Here is a 23,712-nt window from a genome sequence, read left to right on the forward strand (position 1 = left end):
AACCACATAAATCTTGTATTCTTTCATTTTTGTCTTTGTTTTTCCTTTATTGTTCTCATATTATGGGTACTATAAATCCCTGCTCTCACCTGCCGCCTCTTCATCACAAATCTTACTTCAAATAGGAAATAAGGAAAGAACAGAAAAATGGGTTCAGAAAACAATATATATATATATATATATATATATATATATATATATATATATATATATCTTTACTAAAAATCTAAATCTAGTTTGACTCGACTTAAATTGAGAGACTCTATTAAAAATTATACAGCAGAATAATCATTTTTTTTTTTGACAAAAGAAAAGAAAAGTTTAACAAAGGGTTTAAATGATCACTTTAAATGTCAATTATAGCTAATTTAATTTTTTCAACAATTAAATGTGATGAAGAAGTCAGATTTAACAGTTAAATGTCAGTTATAGCTAATTTTTCCAACAGGTAAATTGAAAGTTTAACAAAGGGTTACATTTGACACTGCTACTAAGATGGTTGATCATGTAATGAAGAAGTCAGAGTAAAATTGCCATTATACATTTATACTCGTTGGATGAAAAGTGGAATTGACTTTTTTTTTTTTTTTCACTTATCAGAATTAGAAGTTACTATATTGCTCTTTTAATTATTGACTATTGTTGGACGAAAGATTCTAATTGATAACTAGATTTAGTACTGTCACTAAAGTTGGACTAAGTTTTTTACTAAATGTAATTATTGTTGTGCATGTCTCATATATAATTGGTTGATGAAGGTGTGAAATATAATGGAACAGAGTGATGACAAAATTTGTCTATGGAGTTCGAAGCCGAATTAATTAAGTTCGCTAAGTGGCTGGGTTGGAGTGCTATATATGGTCACCCGATATATGAAAATTTTGTAAATGTATAGTTAGGTTTACATATAAATTAAATATGATGCTTGTAAATATTATGGATCATTACCACAATTAATAAGATATTCTAAAATTACTTTGCTCTCATGAAAGTACGTAAGTACACTATCAAACCTCATAAATATGGTGATCTTTCATTTCTGATTTTGCTTTTCATTTATTGATATCGTTTTGCTCAGTAATTATGATATTAATATTATATTATAGGACTAATAGTGCAATTCCCTCTTATACATAAATATAAACTTAAATAAAAAAAATATCAAATAAGTCATTTTAGCCTGAGAATGAAAACTAGAAACCATCATAGTATATAGCTGTGAAGGACAGCGTATACGGAATCAAGAACATGCATAACTTGCTGGGTAGTTGAGTGGTGAGTCCAAAAACATATTATTCTTCATATTACTCATATTATGGCTGCTATAAATCCCTGCACTCATCTGCCTCTGATCTTCATAATAAATCTTACTTCAAATAGGAAGTAATAAGGAAATAATAGAAAAATGGGTTCAAGAAAGAACAGACACCTGATTGTTTTCGCAACCATTCTGGTGCTGCAGGTGTGGGCTTGCTGCGAAGCCACAACACGGTGGCACTTAGACGACGACAACGAAATGATGAAGAGGTACGAGGAGTGGATAGTTGAATATGGACGAGTGTATGCAAACGAAACAGAGAAGGTAGAGCGGTTCAATATATTCAAAGCAAACGTGAATTTTATCGATTCTTTCAATCAGGAGGGAAACCACACTTTTAGAGTGGGAATCAACGAGTTTGCAGATTTAACCAACCACGAATTCAAATCTTCAAGAATGGGATACAAGAGCCCACCCTATATCGATACGACGCGGTTTATGTACGAGAACGTGACTGAGGTTCCTACCACTGTGGACTGGGTAGAAAAGGGTGCAGTGACTGCAGTAAAAAATCAGCAAAAATGTGGTAATTATTGCTCATAATAAATTTTAAGAATGGCAAATTCAACTGTTGAGTTATAACCACAAGGTTACAAGTTGACTTTTAGTAAAAGCTGCTAGCTTTCTTGGTTTGAGCTGGTCAGCTATGTACAACCTACATAACTGACCAGCTAGGTTTACCCCGGGCAGTGACAACGGGATTCCTCTACACCCAACAAATTTAAAAATGTTTATTGCTGGTTTTATGACCACAAGACAAACATTCGGCTAGTCAAACACTATAGTAAAATTTAGAAAAAAAATAATAAAGTAGAAATTCAGGAGTAATTTCAATTGCATTCGAATCAAAATGCTTTACAATGTGACCCGAGGAGTATTTATACAAGATTATTGGCTTTAGAAAGCAAACAAAGAAAAAACCTAACAAATTTAACTTTAGGAAATACAGAGTATATTTAAATTGCTCAAACCCCATAAATACTGTCAAATCTGAACTAGGAAAGAATCCCGCCAAATTTGCCAAGATTCGCGGTGAATCCCTTATCTCGCCGATTCATAGTGCCGCGCCCAGTCGGGTGTCGCGACTTCATTGCCGACATCAACCGGGCTATTTGAGACTTCGTTTCCTGTCCACGGGCCAACTGGGTAAAAGAGTCGGTTGGCGGGCTCCAGATACAAGGGCTCTCTAGACTGGATACCATTCTTGGGGTATCCATCATTTATGAAACATAGTAATTAAATCCAAAAAAAAAAATTTTTTGCAGGATGTTGTTGGGCATTTTCTGCTGTGGCATCAATAGAGGGAATCACCCAGATAAAAACAGAAAAGCTAATCTCTCTATCGGAGCAACAACTCCTAGACTGCGACCTCATAAGCCTGGGCTGCCACGGCGGCTGGATCGGCGCCGGATTCCTCTACGTCCTCATCCACGGCGGCATAACCACCGAAGAAAACTACCCATACACCATGAAGAAGGGCTTCTGCCAACGCAAAAAGGCCTCCCAATTCGCGGCCAAAATCAAGGGCTTTCAGTGGGTCCCCAGCTACAATGAGGCGGCGCTTATGAAGGCTGTGGCAAACCAACCCGTCTCCGTGGCCATCGACGCTAGCGGATCGGCGTTTCAGTTCTACAAAGAGGGAATTTACGGCAAGGAGTGTAAGTCGAAGGTGAACCACGCTGTGACGGCGGTGGGATATGGGGTGGAGGACGAGGGGAAGTTTTGGCTGATAAAGAACTCGTGGGGAGAAAGCTGGGGAGAGAAGGGATACGTAAAGTTGATGAGGGATACCGGCGATAAGAAAGGAGTTTGTGGCATTACCACGAGATCTTCTTTTCCGAAAGCATAGAACACGATCTGCTACTTACGAATTACGATGATTATACATTATAATTACTTGTTGTATTATTTATCTATATTTATATTTACTTACTTAAAATTTGAAATTAAAATAATAAAATTATCTGCTACTTACCACAATGAGACTTGCTTAAAACCAATAAGTTATTTCTGTTGGAATTAAACTTTTACCTTTGTAGTTATCAAGTCAACAACATATAACTAATGTGACGAGTCAAATTGAAATTCAGAACCATTAGTCGTTGTTGTTGTTTTTTTTTTTTTAAACTATTTTGTTCGCTTGTCGCAATTGGAGGTTAGAACATGACCATCAGTTGTTTTTTTTAGAGTGCCGGCATGTAAATCATATATGTTTTCTCTTCTATTTTATTTCTAACATTTTGTTTTTCCCTCCTCTATTCTCCATCATATTGTTGGCCTGCAAAAACATTATTAAGAAACCCACTCAAAAGAACTCCACTCTTGGAGCAAAATTTTGGCCGATGAGCCATTTTTGATGTTTTGAAAAACAACGTGATTTTGAGTGTTTGGTAATCCAACGTTTTGCTTCAAAATACTAAAATTCGAAACATTACTTTGAACAACGTTTCAAAATGACGTTTTAAGAAAATAAATTTCTTTCCACAAAACGCCCCTCTGTTTATTTAAAAAAATAAATAAATAAATAAACTGAGCCCAAGGCTCAATTATGTGAGATTGGATGTGCAAGAAAAATTAAAAAAAAAAGAATCAAAACTGGTCACACATCATCTGATCTTAAAGAAAGGCTAAGCTCAAAGCCCCTCATTCAATAAAATTCTAGTGTGGGATCCCACATCAGCTTGAAGAGGAACATACATTGAGCTCCTTTATAAGAGGAGCTCAATGCTCCTCATTCTATAATAAGCTTCTCCCACATCACAAAGGGGAGCCGATGTCTTTAATTTATTTATTTATTTTTAGTTTTTGTTCTTTGTTATTATTATTAAAATAAAAAATTAATAAAATAAGATAAAATAATAATATTATTATGAATATCCTTATACGTCATTTACCTGTAATCAACTAAAAATAAATAGTTAATTTACCAAACACATTTTTATAATCACCTAATACTATTGCCTGGTCAAACCAGTTAACCCATCAACTATTGACTATCAGTTAACTCAATCAACTATAAGCAATCAGCTAACAATCATTTGTCAAACACTGCCTTAGTATTGTCACTAAAATTAATGATATAATGTGATTAAATTGAAAGTTCAAAATTAATGGGGATTTGGCTTATAGTTTTCAAACGTTACTGTTATATTCAAATCTAATTAACATTGGGGTGCTATTTCTATTTCAATTTCGATTACCATATTTCAATCAAACGTCTAAATGTGATTATAAAAACATTATCTTAATGTAACATAACTTTCGTACTAAAATAAATCAAATAGATCATTTCAAATAGATCATTTCCGTCAAGAGAATAAAAACAAGAAACCATGATATAGTGTATACGGAACCACCAAACACTATCAAGAACATGCATAACTTGCTGTGTAGTTGAGTGGTGAGGCGAAAAACATACTCTTCATATTACATATACTATGGCTGCTATAAATCCCTGCACTCACCTGCCTGGCCTCTTCATAATAAACCTTAATTACTTCAAATACGAAGTAAGGAAACAACAGAAGAAAATGGGTTCAAGAAAGTACACACACCTTATTGTTTTCGCAACCATTTTGGTGTTGGAGATGTGGGCTTGTTGTGAAGCCACAGCACGGTGGCGCTTAGGCGACGATGACGAAATGATGAAGAGGTACGAGCAGTGGATAGTTGAATATGGACGAGTGTATGCAAACGAGACAGAGAAGGTAGCGCGGTTCAATATATTCAAAGAGAATGTGAATTTTATAGACTCGTTTAATCGGGCTGGGAGCCATACTTTTACCGTGGGGATCAACGAGTTTGCAGATTTAACCAACGACGAATTTAAATCTTCAAGAATGGGATACAAGAGCCCACCCTATGTTGAGAGTACGCCATTTATGTACGAGAACGTGACGGATGTTCCACCCGCCATTGATTGGGTAAAAAGGGGAGCAGTGACTGCCGTCAAAAATCAAAGACAATGTGGTAATTAATTAATACTCATAACAAAATTTAAGAATGAGTTCTTTTTTTAAAAATACTTTTAGACCCTTGATTATAATACCCTTTTTCAAATTATATCCCGGCCCTAACTATTAATATCTTCAATTTTATTGCATTACTATTCGATTTCTTTTGCATTTAATCTCTTGTTCAATTTTTTGACCAACATAAGCCGAAAAGTAAAAAATAATACCAGTCAAGCCAAAAAAAAAGGCACTGAAATGTAAAAAAAAAAAAAAAAAGTACCAAAAAGTGACTATGTGCTTTATCCGGCTTAGGTTGGCTGAAAAAATTGAGCAACAAACCAAATGTGAAAGCAACCGAATAGTCAGTCATACACTAAAATTGGATATCTTGATAATTAATGACCTAATTTGAGAAAAGTATCATAGTCCATTAGCCATAATATCTATCTGTTCATAGTACAACTTCTATACTGTCTCAACCTGTTGAAGAATCATAATATCTGTTCAACTTCTATACTGTCTCAACATGTTACCTCCCAATTGGGAGAGACATTACTTGCCACTTGACAAAAACATACATTGAAAAAAAAAATTGCATGCAGGATGTTGTTGGGCATTTTCTGCTGTGGCTGCAATAGAGGGAGTCAAACAGATAAGAGCCGGAATACTATCTTCATTATCGGAGCAACAACTCTTAGACTGCGACATCATAAGCCTGGGCTGCCACGGCGGCTGGATCGGCGCCGGATTCCTCTACGTCCTCTTCAACGGCGGCATAACCACCGAATCCAATTACCCATACACCATGAAAATGGGCCACTGCCAAAAAGACAAGGCGTCCCAAGTCGAGGCCAAACTCAAGGGATTTCAGTGGGTCCCCAGATTCAAGGAGGCCGAGCTCATGAAGGCGGTGGCCAATCAGCCGGTGTCGGTGGCAATCGACGCCACGGGAATGGCTTTTCAGTTCTATAAAGGCGGAGTGTACGGCAAGGAGTGTACGACGAAGGTGAACCACGCCGTGACGGTGGTGGGGTACGGGGAATCGTCGGAGGGGAAGTTTTGGCTGATAAAGAACTCGTGGGGAGAACATTGGGGAGAGAATGGATACATAAGGTTGATGAAGGATTCCGGTGATGCCAAAGGGGCTTGTGGGATTGCCACCAAACCTTCTTTTCCAGTTGCATAGAACAAGATATATATACATATATATATGCTTATGATTATTATAAATTATTATAATTACTTGTATTATTTAAATTACTTAAAGTTCAAAATCAAAGTAATAAAATATTTCAACTCTGTATATCTAGGCTCAAACTAAGAGATCAATAGACAATTCCCACCCAGTTAAACCGCCTTGGAACTTGTGGTTTCCAATGCAACTATATATTCGATCAATTTGGTTGGGTTGTTCTTAAGTTTTTCTTTTTTATTAGTTGAAAAGAAGACCATAACTAAGTAAATCAGATTACTAACAATTGACTGGTTTAAACTAAGACACCAATAAACAATTTTTACTAAAAGTCAAACATGATATCCTGTGATTACGATTTTCATGTGCGAACCAATCATACACTTAGTATTGTTAATAAGCTTAATGATATAATGTGATTCAATTGAAAGTTGAAAACTAAGGTGTGTTTGATTTAAAGGTTTTAAGCGTTACTGTTATATTTAAATTCAAAGGCAAAAACTTGTGTGAGACCGTCTCACCATGAGACGGGTCGGGTCAAGATGCAAACGTAACACTTATATGCACAAATGTCATACTTATATGCTCAAATGCAATACTAATTAGGAATACAATTTTTGTTACTTATAAGGGCAAATGTAATACTATACTTTTAAGGGAAAATACAATACTTTTACATTTCGATTTAAATGTATTACATTTTTCCTCAAAAGAATTATATTTACCCTAGCTTATAAGTAAGGGCCACTTGTCAACATTACTTATTATGAAAAATATATTACTTTTTCTCTTATAAGTAACAAAATTTATATTCTTGATTAGTGTTATATTTGAGTATATAAGTATGACATTTGCACATATAAGTATGACATTTGCATGGTGCTTTGACCCGACCCGACCCGTCTCACGGATAAGGATCCGTGAGACAGTCTCACACAAGTGTGACCCAAATTCAAATACCATGTTGGTTCCTATTTGTATTCGGATTATGATATCCCAATCAAACTCCCAGGTGTGATTATTATAAAATTACTTGATGTAGTAAATATGTTGGTTCCCACAAATACGGATAAGTATCGAGGTTGAATCGCGAATGAATCTCCTATTGGTCTGCTTGTTAGTTTAAGGCTTAAGCTCAGATAACTAAATAGAGGTCAGAGAGTTACGAGCATATACGTGGTAGGTGAGAATGCCAAAAAGTCCCTCTCCTCGTCATAATTCAGTATTTATAAAGAAGGAAAGGGACACATGCCGAGCGCTCGACATAACTGACAAATGTTGGGCATGCAACAGGTAAGCTCAGGAATAACACCTTAATGGTCACATGTGCTCAAATTCCTGACTGCCCACTAATGAGACGTCTAGGTCTAGATTCCACAGTAGCCCTGCAAAAGATGCATGTTCCGACCGTCACGATTTGTCTCTAAGTAGCGAAGTGCTATTGTAGTTCCTAGGCTCCTAGCTGTCTCAGTTATTGCATTTAGGTCAGCAAAGTCAAGCCTATAGTCGGTCAAGGTTAGGGGTGGGCATTTCGGTTTTCGGTTCAGTTTTTTCGGTTTTGAAAAAATTAAACCATTCGGTTTAACATTAGCATTCAGTTCGGTTTCGGTTCGGTTTAAAACGGTTCGGTTTCGATTCGGTTTTATTTCGGTTCGGTTTCGGTTCGGTTTTAGACCCTTGAATGTGAACATTTCCTATGTTTTTGAACATACTACCAAATAATACATATTCACATAATCAATATCCAAAATCTAAACATTAGATAACGAAATAGCAAATAAAAGTTCAAACATACTACTAATATCCCAAACTCCAAATATTACAAACTTGAAACATAACATATCCCAAAACTCTCAAGTTCTTTTGCAATTGTTTCACCTTTATGATCAGAAATTGGTTTGAAACTGATAATTTTTCTATGCAATTGCCAGTTCACATCAATATAGTGAGCAGTGATAACCATATAACTGACAGTAGTAGTACTTGCAGTCCATATATCAGTAGTTAAAGAAACTCTAGACTCACTAATCATGCTCTTAAGTAAAGCTTTTTCTTTTATATACAATTCAACTACATCTCTTGTGATTGTTCTTCTTGAAGGGATAATAAATCTCGGACACACAACCTTACAAAATTCCTTAAATCCATCTCCATCCACAAAACAAAAAGGCAATTCATCCATAATAATCATCTTAACAGTTGCCCTCCTACAAGCTTCTTGATTAAACCCAACCGCCACAAGATTACTACTACCACCCTTAACAACACTTGCACTTTCATGTACGGTTAGATTTTGTTGAGTTGCACTATCAAGATGGTCCTTAAATGCATTACATCTTTGATTATGTGCTTTCAAGCTACTAGTGCCACTAGTTGTTGGACACTTAAACTCTTTATGACAATAATTGCATTTACACTTATCCTTGTTGTCCTCAAATTTAGTAAAGTGATTCCATACATCCGACCTTGAAGGCGTTGGTTTTGGTGGAAGTCCACTTTTTGAACGTTTTCTTTTTTGTCCGACCGATGGTTCAATTGACTCATTTGGACTTGGAGTGTCTTGATTACAAGTTGAAGAGTCATCCATCTATAGTTAATATTTAATAAAACAAAAATTATTACAAATTTATAATTTAAAATAATAATCAAACTACTAAAAATCTAAAATAAAGTTTGAGATTAAAATTCCAGTGGTGCATTGACTGCATTCCAGTGAACTGGAATTGAATTTCTGGAATTTCAATTCCAGTTCAACTGGAATTAATTCCAGTCACTGGAATTATTTCCAGTGAACTGGAATTCAAATTCCAGTTCAATTCCAGTTATTCCAGTCCAGTGAAAATTCCAGTTCACTGGACTGGAATTCATTCCAGTTACTGGAATTCAATTTCAGTTAGAATAAATATTTATGATGATTTATTGGCAAGTTGAAACTCAAATAGCCAGATATTATATCCTTAAATTCAAGAACCCTAAATCAAAATGAAAAAATTTAAAAAATTTCAAAATCCTAGAACAAGAACAAATGAACAATTAAAAACTACAAATGAAAAACTAAAACATCAAAATCATATCCTAAAGGCCTAAAATCAAGAACATTATGCGTAAGTCAAGGCGGTAAGCTATAGGATATTAACTAGAAAAAGACTAAGGAAAGTTTACCTCCACCATCAAGAGACTTTAGAAGCTGACCAGCACCAGCCGGTCGGAGATGAAGAGAGGTCAGACTTCAGAGTCGGAGATTTGCGTGAGAGTTGCGACGTGCGTGAGGTCGGAGTCGGAGAGCTGCGTGCGTGAAGCCGAGAACTGCTCTGTCGTGGACTGGACTGCCTTAGGGTTTGCCTAATAATCTATTAATCTAATATATTCCCAAATATATATATATATATATATATATATTTTATATAAAAAAAAAACCGATCGGTTTTCGGTTCCTGCACATTTGGGACCGATCGGTTTTTCGGTCCATAACCGAACCGAAATGCCCATGCCTAGTCAAGGTTATGAATGATTCTTTTTGTGATGTGACTGGATACTGAGCAGGTATATATAGAGAATGTATAGAGATGTGTACATAGGGAATATTCCTTATCAGTCCACTATCTTCTAAAATGGATGAAATATAATTCTAATACTAAATAATTGAAATTTGTAAATATTTAATGCAGATAATGAAATACATTTTATTGAGTATTGCTCTATAAATTTATGAGAAAAAAAAAAAACAAATAAAAAGTCATTAAATTAATCATGAAACTACAATTATAAGCTAAGTCAGCTGGAATCCAACAACATGAAGATTGATTCATTTTATAAAGATGAAAACGAGAAAGCAGCCAGCGTGTACGGAAGCAGCAAACATCATCAGTAACATGCATATCTTGCCGCCTTGTCCAAGTTGAAAACCATAAACTTGGCCTCATCTTAGTCGTATTATGCATACTGTTATAAATCTCGATCGGCACTCTTTAAGGATAAAAGAATAAATTAAAAGAATGGCTCCTAGATTGAACAACAAGAATACCATTGTTGTTGCAGCTGTTCTAGTGCTGGAGATGTGGGCTTGCTACGAGGCCAGGGGCTTAGACGGCGGCGACGAGGAGATGGTGAAAAGATACGAACATTGGATAGTTGAATATGGACGTGTGTATGCAAATCAGACAGAAAAGATAAAACGATTCAGTATATTCAAAGACAATGCGGAGTATATCGACTCTTTTAATCAGGCCGGAAACCAGACTTTCACCTTAGGAATCAATCAGTTCGCGGATTTAACTAATGACGAATTTCAATCAAGAATGACACGCTTGATGCCGGGCAATTCCTGGCCTCCCGAGAAAACTCCATTTATGTACGAGAACGTGAGCGCTGGCCCCGAAGTGGACTGGGTGAAAAAGGGCGCTGTTACAGCCGTCAAGAATCAAGCTAATTGTGGTAATTGTACTTTGATGAGTATAGGCTATTACAAATATAAATATATATGGTCACATTTGTGTAAAAATTTAATACTTTTAAATCAAAACATAAAAGTGTTACATTTTTCTTCAAAAATATTTGGTGTCGATTTCAATTTTAGTTCCAAACAATATTTAACAATCCAAATTATCATACTTTGGACCATTTCTTAAAATAATAAAGTTCCACCAGAAGGACAAAAAAAAAAGTGTCCAAAATATAATAGTATGTGGTATGTTAAATGACAAAAACTATTGTCTTGGACTAAATTTGAAATTACTATCAAAGACAATGGAACTCAGTTATAATCATTGGGAAAATAATAATAAAAATTGAAGAGACAAAAAATACATTGCTTAAAATATGATTTCACTAGTGAAAATGACCAAAAGTGTCCAAAATATGGTAGTCTAGAGTGTTAAATAATAAAAACAATAGTTTAAGACTAAATTTGAAAATGCTGCAAATACAAGGGAACTTCCCTAAAATTAACTCAAAAAAATGTATTTTAATCAAATTAGTTAGACGGGTTGACTTGGTAACTATAAGGTTAGGTTTGACTCTTACTTGGAACAACCTATTGGCCTACTTAAACTGATTTATCTGCTACTTTTTTTTTTTTTTTGGGAAAATGACACTTTTTCCCCCTATGTTATATGCTTATAGCATTTTCCTCCCCTGTGTTATTAAAGTGGCAGTTTTCCCCCCTCAGTTATTTTAAAAGTGGTAGTTTTCTCCCTTGTAATGTTAAATTGACATTTTTGTCCTTAAAATAACTATTTCATTTATTTTTATTCTCCAATCAATTGTTACTAATATGTATGGAAGATCACAGTTCGATACGAACCTAATCGAACACTGTAGCAATTGAACTTAAATAGTATAGACAGTTACGATTACGATTCAGAACCGAAAAAATAAAATAAAATAATTTTTAAATTTAGATTATTTTTAAATAAGAAATAAAATTATAAAAATAAATGCGTAGTAAATAAATACATAAGTTTTGATTGGCGGTTTGAAATCGAAATTGGAACCGAACCGTACCGATTTATCAAAATAAGTGTTTGATTATTTTCACTATATATGACTGTGGTTAAGTTCCGGTTCACGGTGCAACAATTATTTAATTTTAAATTTTTCGGTTCTGAATCGTAACCAGAACTGTCCATACTATTTCGATATGATTGTTACAGTGTTTGGTTATGTTCGAACTGAATCATGATCATCTATACATATAAATAATAATTTGTTGGAGAAGAAAAATAAATGATATAATTATTGTTAAGGGTAACAATGTCAATTTAACATTTCAGGGAGGAAAACTGCCACTTTAATAACACAGGGGAGAAAAGTGCTATATACACATAACATAGGGGGAAAAAGTGTCATTTTCCTTTTTTTTTTTTTTTTTTTTTTTGAAAATAGTGATTTATCTCCTACTAATTCTTTTGTTGACTAAGTTTAGCATATAAGGTTGATTCAGTGCACATATCTCTTTTGGTGGTGTAGGATGCTATTGGGCATTTGCTGCAGTGGCGGCAATGGAGGGGATCACCCAAATATCCACCAAAAAACTAACTCCTTTGTCGGAACAACAACTAGTGGACTGCGACAAAGCCAGCAAGGGCTGCGACGGAGGGTCAATGAATGCCGCATTCAAATACGTCGCCGGCAACAAAGGCATAGCCACCGAGGCCAATTACCCATACACGGCAAAGAAAGCAGCCTGCGACGCGAAAAAGGCATCCGTAGCCGCAGCTAAGATCGGCGGGTTCCAATCCGTCCCGCCCAAGAGCGAGGCGGGCCTCATGAAAGCCGTGGCGAATCAGCCCGTATCCGTGGCCATCGACGGCAGCGCAAAGGAGTTTCAGTTCTATAAAAGTGGGGTTTTTAGCACGGGGTGTACGACCAAACTTAACCACGGCGTGGCGGCGGTTGGGTACGGTGAATTGCAGGGGAAAAAGTTTTGGTTGATAAAGAACTCGTGGGGAGCGAGTTGGGGAGAAAAGGGATATGCGAAGTTGGAAAAGGATGTTGCGGCTAAGGAAGGACTTTGTGGCATTGCCTTAGGAGCTTCTTACCCAACTGCAGGAAAATAAAGCCACTCCAATAAAATCACTCAATCATTATATTGATGACTTATAGTAAATCAATAAATTAATTAAACATTGTAATGTGGTTAACATTCATCATCTATATATCATCCCGTCTGCACAACTATTAGCCTTTTATCACGTCATGGAAAATGAGAAGTACACTCCAAAGTAAAACTCTTAATACATGTCTTACTTTTACTGATGGAGCACAAATAAATGACTAAAACATGTCTCGCTGTAATAAGACTATTGAAACTGTAGTTGAAACAGAATGAAAGTTTAGTTGTGCTAAAATGAAACTATAATAATGTATATAAAATGAAACTGAATATATTATACAAATAGAACTAGTTACACGGAACGGTGCCATTTATTTTCATTAAAATAAACGACATCATTTTGGACCATGGTCCACAGTAAAATTTGTCACCAATTTAGCTGGGTTGCTTACTCTTTTTTTTTTTTCTTTTTCTTTTTATTAGTTGAAAAAGGACCACAAGTACAACTAGGTAAATCAGGCTATCCATAGTTGACAGAGTCAAACAAAAAGATCAATAAACAACTTTCACGAAAAGTCAAACATGAAAACCTGAGATTATCAAACAACTGTATATAATCCACTTGAATTCGTTGGGGGTTGCTTCCACTTTTCTTTATTCACTAACAATAGATGCTTTGTTGTTAAATTACATTTTATTTTTTTTTGAATACTGTTGATTCTATTAGGATGAAGGATCTGTCCATACATACTTTCTAAACCAATTGAATGGATGAAATATGATTCTCATAATAAATTATTGAAATTAGTAAATATTTAATGTGCATAATAAAATCGGTTTTAATGAGTATTGCTCTATAAATTTATGACAAAAAAAACAAACAAATAAAAATTCATTAAATTAATCATGAAAGTACAATTATGCCCTTGAATTGTTTATAAGTCAGCTGAAATCCAACAACTTGAAGATTGATTCACTTTATAAAGATGAAAACCAGAAAGCAGCCATCGTGTACGGAAGCACCAAACATCATCAGTAACATGCATATCTTGCCGCCTTGTCCAAGTTGAAAACCATAAACTTGGCCTCATCTTAGTCGTATTTAATTTTATAAATCTCGGCACTCTTTTAAGGATAAAAGAATAAATTAAAAGAATGGCTCCTAGACTGAACAACAAGAATATGATTGTTGTTGCAGCTGTTCTAGTGCTGGAGATGTGGGCTTGCTACGAGGCCACGCGATTAGACGGCGGCGACGAGGAGATGGTGAAAAGATACGAGCAGTGGATAGTTGAATATGGACGAGTGTATGCAAACCAGACAGAAAAGATGGAACGGTTCAGTATATTCAAAGACAATGCGGAGTATATCGACTCTTTTAATCGGGTCGAAAACCAGTCTTTCACCTTAGGAGTCAACCAATTCGCGGATTTAACTAATGACGAGTTTCGAGAAAAAACGGCATGCTTGATGCCGGAGCCTTCCGGGACAACTCCATTTATGTACGAGAACGTGAGTGCTGGCTCCGAAGTGGACTGGGTGAAAAAGGGAGCTGTTACACCCGCCAAGATTCAACTTGATTGTGGTAAGTGTACTGTGATGAGTATATATACTATACAAATATAAATATAAATATAAATATATACGGTCACACTTTTAAATGAAAATTAAACCTAAAAGTATTACATTTTTTTCTTCAAAAGTATTACACTTTATTATATAAGTAATAAATACTTTATTTCTGATTAGTATTATATTTTCGAGTATAAGTAATACATTTTCATCTTGACCCAACACGTCTCACGGACAAGGATTCATGATATGGTCTCACACAAGTTTTTGTCAAATACAGAGTATGTGATTTTATTATCAACTTTGTTGACCATGTGTTGCTTGACAAATATTTTTGTATTCGCCCTGGTTTGTAACATAGTAGTCCATTGCCTGACTTGATGCACGTCACCTTTTCTTTGTCATTGAAAAAATAGAGTTTCATCGGAATGAATTTGAAATGATGGTTAGTTGGGACTAAATTTGAAATAACCACCAAAGATGATGGACGACCTCAGCTAGAATTAAATCATTGGATCGGAAAATAATAATAATACAAGTTGAAGAGATGAAAATACCCTTGCGTTTCACCCGTCGAAAGAATCAAAAGTGTCCAAAATATGATAGTCTAGAATAACAAAAGCAATAGTATGAGACTAAATTTTGAAGCCTTACTACAAGGTTAAGTTTGAGTCTTATTAGGATCAATCTATTGACTGACTGTCAAGTGAGATAACTTAAATTGATTTACCTGGTTGTGTATGCAGGAAGCTGTTGGGCATTTTCTGCGGTGGCGGCAATGGAGGGGATCACCCAGATAACCACCAAAAAACTAGTTTCATTGTCGGAGCAACAACTGGTGGACTGCGACAAAGTCAGCGGCGGGTGCAACGGAGGGTACATGAATGCCGCATTCAAGTACGTCGTCGGCAACAAAGGCATAGCCACCGAAGCCACTTACCCGTACACCGGAAAGAAAGGAGTCTGCGACCCGAAAAGGGCATCCGTAGTCGCCGCTAAGATCGGCGGGTTCCAAACCGTCCCGCCCAGCAGCGAGGCGGCCCTCATGAAAGCCGTGTCGAAGCAGCCCGTATCCGTGGGCGTGGACGCCGGCGGGAAGGCATTTCAGTTCTATAAAGGCGGAGTTGTGAACACGGGGTGTACCACCAAACTTAACCACGGCGTGGTGGCGGTTGGGTACGGCGTTTTGCAGGGGAAAAAGTTTTGGCTGATAAAGAACTCGTGGGGAGCGACTTGGGGAGACAAGGGGTATATAAGGTTGGCTAAGGATATTCCTGCTAAGGAAGGACTTTGTGGCATTGCCCTTGGACCTTCTTTCCCAACTCCAGGAAAATAAAGTCACCTCCCAATAAAATCACTCAATTATATATACATACATGAGATCACTTATAGTAAATCATTAAACATTATTGTAAATCACAAATTAAGCGTACGTGCTTAATAACATTCATCATCCTCATCCAATCTGCACGACTATTAACCTTTTATCATCAGGTTATTTTAGAACTTTTGATGTTATGTTCCTAATAATAATAATACACTTTGAATCAAAGATCCATATTTGAATGTTTTAATTAAATTCAAAATATATGTATTCAATCAAAAGTTATAATGTAATATTTTGATTCAAATTATTAAAATTTTATTCAACAAATCAGATATAATTTAACTAGTCTAGTCAAGCTAATCAAATTAAATAGCAATCCACCATATAAAAAAAAATATAAACTATATTCCATAGAGTAAAACTCTTTCCACGTGTTTGAATTTTAACAAATAAATGAATAAAAAAAAGCTAGTTAGTGACTCTTTTAATAAATCAATATGTCAGGTAAGTAAGGCGAAAAAAAAGAGAAGAGAGTATGCGTTCTAATTGAACATTTTTCACGGTAAGAGAGTTGAATATTCGATAGGGAGAGATGGGGCCATGTTGGTCTATTGTTTAGGCACAAATAAAATTGAATAGGGCTTAGAGAGGCTAAAGAATTGATGGACAACTATACGTGCAACAAAAAATATAATCTCAAATTATAGTAAAATTTTTTTTATAATAGTAGCAAATTAAATTATAACCATTATTGATATTACATAACCCTATGAGATGACTTTCTCTTGGATTATTTAACATAATATATTAAAATACTTTGATGACATGCATACCTTGAAAGAAGTTAACTTCAATATATACATAATTAGAAAAGACATCCCAATGAAGTTGTAAATAGAGTACAATTCCAAGAAGCTATCTAGCCTTAGCTCTTAACTCTCAAGACATACTAAACGAGAAACCATAACCGTATAGCTAAAGGGTGAGCGTGTACGTAACCAAACTCCATGCATGCATAACTTGCCGGAAAACATATACTTCAAATACCTCACCACCCATCCTCCATTCAAATTCACTCACCATTTCTTCAAGAAGGAACAAAAATGGCGTCAAGAATATTGATCAAGAATCTAATCATTTTTGCAGCTATTCTGGCTTGTTGCATCGAAGCCACGTGGCTGCAGGGCTTAAACGAGGATGACGATGATGTGATGGCGAAGAGACACGAGGAGTGGATGGCTCAATATGGACGAGTGTATGGAGACGAGACAGAGAAAGCAAAACGGTTTCAAATATTTAAAGAGAATGTAAAGGTTATTGAATCTTTCAATCAAGCTGGAGATCAGCCTTACACCTTGGGGATCAACGAATTTGCAGATTTAACTAACGATGAATTTGCGTCCACCAAAAATGGATATAAGAGGCCGGTCTTTCCCCGGCCCCCCGGGGGGAGCACCCCCTTTAGGTACGAGAATGTGACCGCCGTCCCCTCTGCCGTGGACTGGAGAAAAAAGGGAGCTGTCACTTCAGTCAAGAATCAAGGCGTTTGTGGTAATATATGACAATTTAATTTTCACCTAATTAATGTTTAATGATATGTTCTATAACAGATTCATGAATCTTTCTTCCCATGATTCATGAATCTTTGTTGGGCGCAAAAATGTTGTCCAGGAAAAATAAAATTTTCTTGTTCTCGAGGTCTATCCTGGGCAAATGATTGTGTAGATCATGGTCCATATAGACATATATAGTACTGTGTGTAGACCATAACAAAAAGTACATTTTTAATATACTAAATGTACATTATTTGTGTGTGAATGTACATTATACAATATAATATACATTCAGTACACAAATAATATACATCTCTTGAATACAATGTACATTTTAATATACTAAAAATATATTATTTTTATACTAAATGTACATTATTTGATAGTGTTATCCACACAGCTGTGTGAATCATTGTCGACGTAATAATGATTGGACCTGATAGTGTGATAAGATAGTGGACAGTAAATTACGAGTCTCAGTAGCCCATAGCCCATAGCCCATTATTAGATAGGAAGACTAATGCCAACAATGCCCACAAGGAGTTTACCACATTGCTGTAATGGTACTTTCAATAAATTATACTCTGTATTACGGATTGTGGTCCACATGATAGATAAATGTTCATTTTTATTATTATATATTGATTGTTCATTTTTTATGTACTGAATGTTCATTGTTTTGTATATCAAAGAATGAATATTCAGTAAACATAAAATGGATATTCAAATATATTAAAAATAAATTTTATGTCATAAAATGAATCATGGTCATCCTGGGTAATTCCAACCTTGCTACTGTCAAACTCAATCTACCACACACGAACCTGTCTCGGCAAACAAATAAATAATTAAAATGTATATATGTAGGATGCTGCTGGGCATTTTCTGCCGTGGCGGCCGTGGAGGGGATCGTGAAGATATCAGGAGGCAAACTAATCTCATTATCGGAGCAAGAGCTGGTGGACTGCGACAAGGGGGGAGGAGACCAAGGCTGCCACGGCGGAAGAATGGACGACGCATTCAAGTACATCATCAACCACAACGGCCTCTCCACCGAATCCGGCTACCCATACGGCGGCCAAGACCACGGCACCTGCAACCTTAAACGCGGATCCTTCCGCGCCGCCAAGACCGTCGCCGGCTACGAGGATGTTCCGAGGAACAGCGAGGCCGCGCTTCTCCGCGCTGTCGCCCACCAGCCCGTATCCGTGGCAATTGACGCGCGTGGACTGCAACTGCAGTTTTACTCGGGGGGAGTGTTCACGAACAAGTGTGGGACGGAGTTGAACCACGGCGTGACGGTGGTTGGATATGGAAGGGGCCAGAATGGGATGAAGTATTGGGTGGTGAAGAACTCGTGGGGTGAAAGATGGGGAGAAAATGGGTATTTTAGGTTGGAGAGGGGTGTTAAGGCTGCGGAAGGGCTTTGTGGGATTGCCATGGATGCTTCTTACCCAACTGTTTAAACAATGTGGGAAACATAATATAACCTACTATACTTACATATACAATGTTGTTTTATTATGTATGTTGAACAAGTGTCGTTTGAAGTTTGAACTAATAGAATTAGTCATCAACTTCATAGGTTGAATGCCTATATATGTATTTTATTAAAAAAAATAACAATTCTACATGAATGTGACAAAAAATCTCTTAAGATTATGGGTACGTCCTGAATTGAAAAATATAGTCAAGGTTTGAAAGGCGATTGGAAAATGTAATCAATGTTTGAAAGGAAATCACGCCTAGACATCCGATTAATCGGCTCCTAACCCTAAGGAGTAGGGGATTGATCGGCTCCTAACCCTAAGGAGTAGGCGATTAATCGGCCGCTGTGAAGAATGTAGGAATTGGCCTTCTCCGCAGCATGGGGCACCACAAAATAAGGTAACTAATATCCTTGAAGATAGGGGGTGATTACTGATTAGGAGTCACCTAGCCCCCTCCCAATTCTTCTAAAGAAGAGCTTGGATGTTTCAACATATATAAAGACTATAATAATCTCTTCATATCTATAGAGAACAAAATAAGGTAGTTGATCAAGAACCACTAGCCCCTTCACAAGTTTCTTCCAACAAAAAGTATAGGCGTTTTAAGCCAGAAACAGTTCTCGATCTTGCAGTGTTAGGTGTCCCTATTTTCTTGATTTAAAAAATAAATAAATAAACAAATCAAATGTTCAAAACTTTTTATTAAGGTTTTTTTTTTTTCAATGAAACAAGATCGACAAACATCAAATCTTAATGAAACAATACAGAGACATCAAATGACATGAAAAAAAGTGTACACACATTATGTCGCCTCGATCAGTTTTGGTAACTAGCTACAAATTAAACACACCAACCGTAGAAAAGAATGAAATCCTTTGTGTCGATTTCAACATTATCATCCTTTGGAACCGTCCAGGACCCCTCCCGATGCGGCGGCGGCGCCTCGACGCCTCCTCCCGAAACATCATTTGACTGGTTGTTTATGCGGCGGCTTCCATCATCGCATTGATTCGACGGCGGGTGATAGTACATCCGAGAAGTTTGAGGACAGTGAGAATTGAATCTGGAAGCAATTCGGGCTCCCAAATCCAAAATGCACCTTGCCATTTCGATCACCCGCCCGGCCTACTCGTCTTCTTCGATCTTTTATGTATCCTCTTGTAAAAAAAATCCGAAGATTTCTTCTACAAGAGGAATACGACGCGAGAGAGAGCGCAGAGAGAAGAGAGAAAATTAAATCGAGAGAGGGTTAGGTTTCATGGGGCAAATATATAATATAAATATTATAATATAATGCCAGAACCAACGGTTTCCTTTTGGTATTTTTGCGGTTGCCATACAAAAACCACACGTTGGCTAATTGGTTGAGAATTTTCGGGAAAAATAATATCTTCTGGTTTTTGTTTTTTTAGGGTAATTTTATCATCCCTCCAAATAAATATCTGTTCATAGTTACTTTCTCAATCTACTGAAACACAAAGAGTCAACAATTGACTCCACAAGGTGCCACTAGACCATAAGGTCTTTGACAGTTTATAAATTTAGTTATATCAAGAATAAATATTAAAGTCGTCGTTATTAGTGTTTCATGTGTGAACAGAACACACCCTATGTGTGATGTTGAAAATAATTAAATTTAATTTTCTAATACGAGAATTATGATTCATCTACTCAATCAATCATTTCATGAATTAAGGGTTGGGAATGGGGGGAGATGGGAGGATAAGACGAGAAAATTTCAAAGGCAAATACCACTACGCCACACAATTAACTTGGTGTGAACGTTTCAATTTTTTTGTAAATGGTATTTATTGATATTTACAACAAAGAAGGAAAACAAGTTAAAATATGACCAAAAGAAGGGGACCTAATTAAAGCAGTCATTAATTCAAATCCGTTCTATAGATTATATGCATGTAGTTTTTTGTTTTTTTTTTTTTGGAAAACTATGCATGTAGTAAATTCACTTGCAATCTGCAAAGCAATATTATGGCTATGTTTGGCAAACCTAGCTGAAAAGGTAGCTGAAAGTTGAAAAGGAGCTGAAAGCTGAAAAGCTATAAGTTAGGAGCTGAAACTGGTGAGCTATTAAACTAGCTGTTATGCTTAAAAGTGTTTGGTAAAATTAGCTTTTTGATAAGCTGATAAATGTAAAAAGACTAAAAAGGGCATCTTCATAAAATTTAAATTTGTTTGTTTACATATTAAAATTTAACGTTTGAAAATAAAACTATTAGCAAATCATGATCTAGCATCCCATAATGAAGTAGTAATATTGTTGCGAATCTCCTTCATCTCAGTAGAGGTCTAACTTAAACTTTCGTTGGTGGAGGTATTACTACTTGAATCTTGAAGTTCATCGGGCGGTATGTAATCTGGATGCTGCTCAAGCACATTAAACATCATGTCATCTTGTGAATTCTTCCGAATATAATTATGTAAGGCAAATGTGGCCATAATAACATCAATTTGGGTCTCCACACTAAACTGTGGCATTTTAGCAAGTATCTCCCATCTCTTCTTCAATACTCCAAACGACCTCTCAATACAACTTCGAAGAGAAGAATGTGCACGATTGAATGCTTCTTGAGCATTAGTTGGCGGCTCTTGTTCAAATTGAGATTGATGATACCTTATTCTTGGATACGGTACCAAATATCCTTGTTTATTTGGATATCCTTTATCTACCATGTACTCATTGGTCCACTTAAAATTTTCTCAATCCATATTATCATTTGTTGAAGTCATATTGCTAATTTAGAAATAACAACAACAATAATATAATAATAATCCAATTTAAACAAGCATTAGTAGTTGAATACTTGAATAGAAATATTTTTTTTAAAAAAAAAAGAAAAAAAAGAGCACCAGGAAACCGTGATTGAATACTTCGAAAATTATTTCATATCTTTAATATACATATCAAAAATAAAAAACAAAAACAAAAGGAAACAATGGTGTTGAATACTTGAAAACCATTTCATCATATCTGTTATATATATATATATATATATATATATATATATATATAAAAACAAACACTGCAGATTACATTGATAAAACTTGGGTAGAATCCTACATATTACAAACACTGCAGAAACTTACTTTAATTCTTCAAATTACATTATATCAAAAACACTGTAGATTTCATTAATATATATTATATCAAAAACAAACACTGCAGATTACATTGATAAAACTTGGGTAGAATCCTACAGATTACAAACACTACAGAAACTTACTTTAATTCTTCAAATTACATTATATAAAAAACACTGCAGATTTCATTAATATATATATATATATATATATATTCAAAAACAAACACTGCAGATTACATTAATATATATATTATATCAAAAACACTGCAGATTAAATTAATATATATATTATATCAAAAACACTGCAGAATATATTAATATATATATATAAATAAATAAATAGAATGAAGGAATACATGAAATATATATCATATACACGCAGTCCAACCATTCAAGTAATACAAGTAATACAATGAAATATATATCATATACAAGCTTACGGATATACGAGATGCAATAGAAAAAAAATATACAAGTAATACAACAAAATAAATATATACATACCTACAGACCGATGATATTGCGATTGGCCGGTTGCAGACTGCGGAGCGAGGTGGCTGATGGGCGATGCTTCTGCGGAGAGTGAATGAAGATGAAGTGATTAGCGTGAAAATTGCGAATAAATAAGAATAGAAAAAGGTTTTAATTGGGAAGGGTAAATGATGTCATTTCTTTAAAATAATAAGGTTAAAGATGGAAAAAAAGTTAGGAAGCTAATAGCTTATTTTGAAACGCTATCTTAGGTAGCGTTAAAAAATAAGCTCCTATTTTAAGCTACTAGCTTATTTTAGGAACATTACCAAACAGAGCTTATAGCTTATTAGTAGCTTAAAATAAGCTATAAGCTCCTAAATAAGCTCTGCCAAACACAACCTATATATGGAAATACTTTATGGTCACAACTGTCATGTCAAGGTGTGGAAGAGTCTAGAATAAACGATTCCATCTTTTGTACGTCACAAAAAATACTTTATGATTTATAATGGTTTGAGGAATAGAGTTATAATATATAATAATTTATAAATTCAATTCTAAAATAAGTCAAAGCCTTAATACCATTTAAAATTTTAATAACTATAATAATATTTTATTTCTCTTCTCAAAATAATACAGTAATATTTTATTTTTAATTCTTGATTATTAATTAGATAGTTTTTGTATTTTCCTTTTTTTTTTGTTTTAATTTAAATTGGTCAAATCAAGTTGAAAATGTCTTTAGTTTAGGGTGTTTAGTTTAGGGTGTGTTTGAAAAGCAGGAAAATGATTTCTGAAAAATGATTTCGTGTTTCCAAACACACGCCTAAATTCATCTTTGTATATAGGGATGGCTATTATTTCAGACCCTAAGCTACCACAAAGACAATGAATAATGGGCATGGGTGCGGGGGTGGTGGGGCATAGATGAGAACACCACCCGTTTTTTTAGTACTATTAATTCCGTGTCTTTGTTACGGTGTAATATCTGTTTATAAGTATTTTCTCAACCTATTTAAGCACAAAGCTAAGAGTTAATACTGTTATCACTGAGTCTCAAACTGATAACCTCCCATATGAGAAACGTAGTGAAAGAATGGTTATGTTTTTTTTTTTTTTTCCTTTTAATTCTCAACTTATGGACAATACATGAAAGGTAAACCAATAGACAATTAAATA

At 35.3% G+C, this 23,712-nt stretch overlaps 5 protein-coding genes across 5 annotated transcripts; all 5 read left to right on the forward strand.

The window, feature by feature from the left end:
* Positions 1 to 1,405: 1,405 nt before the first annotated feature.
* On the forward strand, positions 1,406 to 3,167 carry LOC116014745 (ervatamin-B-like). Its single transcript, XM_031254692.1, has 2 exons — positions 1,406 to 1,844; positions 2,584 to 3,167. The coding sequence occupies exons 1-2, from the start codon at positions 1,406 to 1,408 to the stop codon at positions 3,165 to 3,167; spliced, it is 1,023 nt and encodes a 340-aa protein (XP_031110552.1).
* A 1,588-nt stretch (positions 3,168 to 4,755) lies between these two features.
* On the forward strand, positions 4,756 to 6,457 carry LOC116014746 (ervatamin-B-like). The gene is made up of 2 exons (XM_031254693.1): positions 4,756 to 5,287; positions 5,874 to 6,457. The coding sequence occupies exons 1-2, from the start codon at positions 4,756 to 4,758 to the stop codon at positions 6,455 to 6,457; spliced, it is 1,116 nt and encodes a 371-aa protein (XP_031110553.1).
* Positions 6,458 to 10,458: 4,001 nt separating this feature from the next.
* On the forward strand, positions 10,459 to 13,020 carry LOC116014755 (ervatamin-B-like). The gene is made up of 2 exons (XM_031254704.1): positions 10,459 to 10,897; positions 12,431 to 13,020. The coding sequence occupies exons 1-2, from the start codon at positions 10,459 to 10,461 to the stop codon at positions 13,018 to 13,020; spliced, it is 1,029 nt and encodes a 342-aa protein (XP_031110564.1).
* Positions 13,021 to 14,171: 1,151 nt separating this feature from the next.
* On the forward strand, positions 14,172 to 15,924 carry LOC116014757 (ervatamin-B-like). Its single transcript, XM_031254706.1, has 2 exons — positions 14,172 to 14,601; positions 15,335 to 15,924. Exons 1-2 carry the CDS (start codon positions 14,172 to 14,174, stop codon positions 15,922 to 15,924), a joined length of 1,020 nt encoding a protein of 339 aa, XP_031110566.1.
* Positions 15,925 to 17,120: 1,196 nt separating this feature from the next.
* Positions 17,121 to 18,934, forward strand: LOC116017430 (senescence-specific cysteine protease SAG39-like). The gene is made up of 2 exons (XM_031258016.1): positions 17,121 to 17,466; positions 18,336 to 18,934. The coding sequence occupies exons 1-2, from the start codon at positions 17,127 to 17,129 to the stop codon at positions 18,932 to 18,934; spliced, it is 939 nt and encodes a 312-aa protein (XP_031113876.1). The 5' UTR covers positions 17,121 to 17,126.
* Positions 18,935 to 23,712: the final 4,778 nt, after the last annotated feature.

Source organism: Ipomoea triloba, chromosome 4, assembly GCF_003576645.1.
Source record: "Ipomoea triloba cultivar NCNSP0323 chromosome 4, ASM357664v1".
Lineage (NCBI taxonomy): Eukaryota > Viridiplantae > Streptophyta > Magnoliopsida > Solanales > Convolvulaceae > Ipomoea > Ipomoea triloba.